Here is a 3,904-nt window from a genome sequence, read left to right as displayed (position 1 = left end):
AAAACTATTCTAAAGCTATGGATCCAGGGAAAAAGAAAACAACTAAGGATGCTAATGCTATGGGTTTAAGTGCACTTTCTATTGGAAACCCTCCAATGCCTCAAATGCCTCAGACCAAAGGTAATTCCTTTGCACCTATATGGTTTGATCTTTCAGGCCAAAAAAGTGGAGTTTAGTACCTATAACTATTCTAGTATGAGGTATGGTTTGTAAATAATTGGGTAAAACACCTAAAAGCAAGAAGCCCCAAGTTGAAATAATGCTTGAGCTAGGTAAGAAAATTGTGCATTAGGTAGAAGATGTATATAAACCAACCAATGAAAGCAGTCAAGATGAAATCTTGCAATAGGATTACACAATATAGAGGATTGATCTTGGGTCTACATCTAGGGTAGTGGATATGAAAATTTTCGAGTCCAACACCAAGAATATAGAAAATGACATTTGGAAAGATTCATCCAAGATGTGGGCTTCATGCTACAATATTTGTCAATGTGTTTTCATGCATCTTATAGGTAATAGATCTTTTAATTACTCTATAATATTTTATTGTAGTCCTTGACCACAATAGGATAATTCCACAATTTTGAGTCTGAAGACTACATTAAAATCTTGTGGTTTTTGATTTCTCACACCTTTCCCTTATATATGTGAATAAAAGGGAAGATTTTCTTTAATTTGGAGAGGATGCACAATAAATTTTGTTGTCCCTATCACTTGAGTGCATACCAAAAGTGTGATTATGTTCTAATTCTTCATAGTTTTTCTTTTTACTTTCATATATATGTGATCCTGTAAAGTTTTTTATGACTGAAACTTTTTTGTGTTATCCTTATTCCATTTACTATCGTGTTTGAAATAATCCCTTTTCATAGGAAACCTCTTTAATATGGTTTTATATTTATAAAAATATATGATGTCCTTGAAAGTCAGATATTACACTATCTTGATTGCAGATTCCTACAAATTTAGGAAACTTCTTATGTCTAAGTTTTATGCTTGTATTATAGGCAGTTTTTGTAATCATGGGTTTAGTTTATTCTACACTTGGATATTTCTATTTTTATTTTAACCATTTTTAAAATGATTTGGCCCCTCCAAAATGTAGATTTATCACAATAAACAAATAAATTTGAGTGGAATTCAATTCTTTTTTTCCAAAATACACAGCCTATTAACAAAGGAAAACTTCATCTGGTTGTTGCTATTTTTTCTAGTTTTTTTTTCTTTTTGGGTTTTTGCTTGTCCTTTGTTTTGGCTTTTTTGTTGGTTATTTTTATGTTGCTAAGAATTTTAAGTTGCTTCCCTTTTTTATGTAATAACTTTTAGGTTTTAGGAGCCCCGTAAAACCCATTTTTCTTAATCAAAAACAAAAAAAAAAAGACTTCATTAAATTTGAGATTCCATAATGTTTCCAATGATCCTCATTTGAATAAGCATCCAAATGCTATTAATAACTTTAGGAAAATTTGAAAAGGATTTATTTAAAGATGTTTTAATGAAATTATTCAACTTAGGTAATTCACTTCTTGATATACATTAAGAAAGCTAAATTTGCAAGAAATGTCTTCAACTAAAAAATAAATTTTAGCATAACATCTCAAAATAAATTTGAAATTATTTACATGAAATACAAGTCATGTAAATAATATGTATAATTTGGAAGGTAGCCAACTCCATTTCTTCTCTAGTCTATTAAAAATAAATAAAGTTAAATCGTTATCCATTGACATCATTAAGGGAAAGATGGGTGAAGAAATTGCCTCCTTAGTAGATTTATGTCTGAGGTCCACTTTCTTTTCCTTCCAAGGTGTCTTTTATGAGCAGGTTGACGGGGTGGCTATGGGTTCTCCCCTCTCTCCGGTCATTGCCAACCTTTATATGGAGCGCTTTGAGGAATTGGCCCTCCACTCTTTTCCTCTTAAACCCAGATGGTGGAAGCGATATGTGGATGACACAAATGTGTGCTGGCCACATGGTCAGGACAAGCTTGTGGAGTTCCACAAGCACATCAACAACTTATCCACTAACATCTCCTTCACGATGGAACTTGAGTCGAACAACCATTTACCTTTCCTCGATGTTCTTCTCATCAAGAAGGCAGATGGAACCCTCGGCCGAAGTGTGTATCGCAAGTCCACCCACACTGAGTTATACCTCCACTCTTCTTCTCACCATCACCCCAGCCAAAAAGTTGGCATCCTCAAGACCCTCGCCCTTAGAGCCTTTAGAATTTGCGATGATGACAACTTAAACCATGAGTTGACCCATCTCCGCCAAGTCTTCCAGCTTAATGGATACTCGCATAAGAAAATTTCTAAGGCGCTTAACCAAGCCAAGTCTTTCTTTCTCTCGGCTGCCAACCCTAAACCTCTTTTGTCTCCTCCTCCCCTAATTGTCACCATTCCTTTTGTTGATGGCATATCCCAAAAGATTGCCAAAATCCTGTCCAAAAAGGGCCTTAGAGTTGCCTTCAAGCCCCTGTCCAGGATTCGCAACTTTGTTCCCCCTCTTAAAGACTCCAAGGATGCTCTTCTTGACTCAGGAGTCTACAAGATTGTTTGCTCTTGTGGTGTGGCCTACATAGGAGAAACAGGTCACTCATTCCAGACTAGAATTAGGGAGCATAGTGCAGACATCAAACATGAAAGAGTCCAAAAATCTGCTCTAGCAGAGCACTCATCTGCCACCAAACACCATATCTGTCTAGAGAGCACCCAAATCCTTGTCAAGGAAGATAACTATTTCAAGAGGAAGTTAATGGAAGCCATCGAAATAAACCACCATCCCCTTAATCTCAATCGAGACGATGGGTGGTCCTTGAGCCAGTCTTGGCAACCATTATTATGTTCATTGGTGAGTGATCACCGTCCTTGAGCTTCCCCCTCCCCGTCCTTTTTCCTCTCCCTCCTCTTCGTCCTTGGTCTTGCTCGCTCCTAGGCCTCTCGTGTTTCCTTTCCTTTCTTGGTTCCTTGGTTTCGTCTTCCTTTCTCGCTCTTTCTTCTTCTTTTTTCTTCTTTGTCAGCTGTTTTCTTGATGAACAAACTTCTTTCTGCTTAGCTCTACTCCATTTTGTGTGTGTGTGTGTGTGTGTTTTTCAGTTTTTTATTCTAGAGCGCTTTGTTTTTTAGTTTTTTAATTTTTAATTATTTTTTTATAGCTTAGGACTATTATATTTCTTTATGTATACAGACACGCAGTTATATACATATATATGCCTCCATTTGGTTTATAGAGTTCTATTTTCTATAATCTTACTCTCGCACAAATATATATATGTGTATATATATATATATATATATATATATATATATATATATATAAAACTTTGTATTCTTTCGGGGGTGTTCTTATTCTTGTTATTCTTATTTTTAGTGTCATTTTTTATTTTTATTTTTATTTTTATTTTCATTTTTATTTAATTTTTAATTTTTATTATTTTTTTATTTTTATTTTTCAGCTTCCCCCTTATATTCTTTCTCTCTTTCTTTATATTCTCCCCCCTTTTTTCCCAATGGTTGGGGCGTCTTGACCACCACCCACTTTCTCCCGGCTTTGTTCTTTTGTATTATTAATTATTAATTTTCTTTTTTAATTTTTTTCTCCTTGATCAATTATTCTTTTGGGTTATGTAATCCCTAGGGGTAGTGTCTATCTTTCCTTTTTCTTATTTTCTCTTTTTTTCTCTTTCTTAGGTCCAATCCCCCCCCCCCCCCCCCCCCATCCCCTTTTTTATTTTTTATTTTTATTTTTTTATTTTTATTATTTTTATGTTTATTCTTTTTCTCCTCTAGCCACCTCGCTTTCCGCACCCCTCCTCTTTTTCCCTTTATTAACCCCTGAACTGGCTAGATCTGCTCACTTTTTCATTCTGGCATTCTCTCATCCTGATGATGGATCACAG

General features: G+C 35.0%; 1 protein-coding gene across 1 annotated transcript; it reads left to right on the top strand.

The window, feature by feature from the left end:
• Nucleotides 1-1,746: 1,746 nt before the first annotated feature.
• LOC149529169 (uncharacterized) lies at nucleotides 1,747-2,877 on the top strand. The gene has a single exon (XM_089808117.1). The coding sequence runs from the start codon at nucleotides 1,747-1,749 to the stop codon at nucleotides 2,875-2,877; it is 1,131 nt and encodes a 376-aa protein (XP_089664243.1).
• Nucleotides 2,878-3,904: the final 1,027 nt, after the last annotated feature.

Source organism: Cupressus sempervirens, chromosome 11 (assembly GCF_028749045.1).
Source record: "Cupressus sempervirens isolate cs-2001-9-10 chromosome 11, ASM2874904v1, whole genome shotgun sequence".
Lineage (NCBI taxonomy): Eukaryota > Viridiplantae > Streptophyta > Pinopsida > Cupressales > Cupressaceae > Cupressus > Cupressus sempervirens.
The sequence above is the reverse complement of the archived record's forward strand: the minus strand, read 5'-3'. Positions and strand labels throughout refer to the sequence as shown.

Coding starts and splice junctions, on each gene's coding strand:
- LOC149529169 (XM_089808117.1), top strand. CDS start 1,747: ATGGGTGAAGAAATTGCCTCCTTAGTAGATTTATGTCTGAGGTCCACT.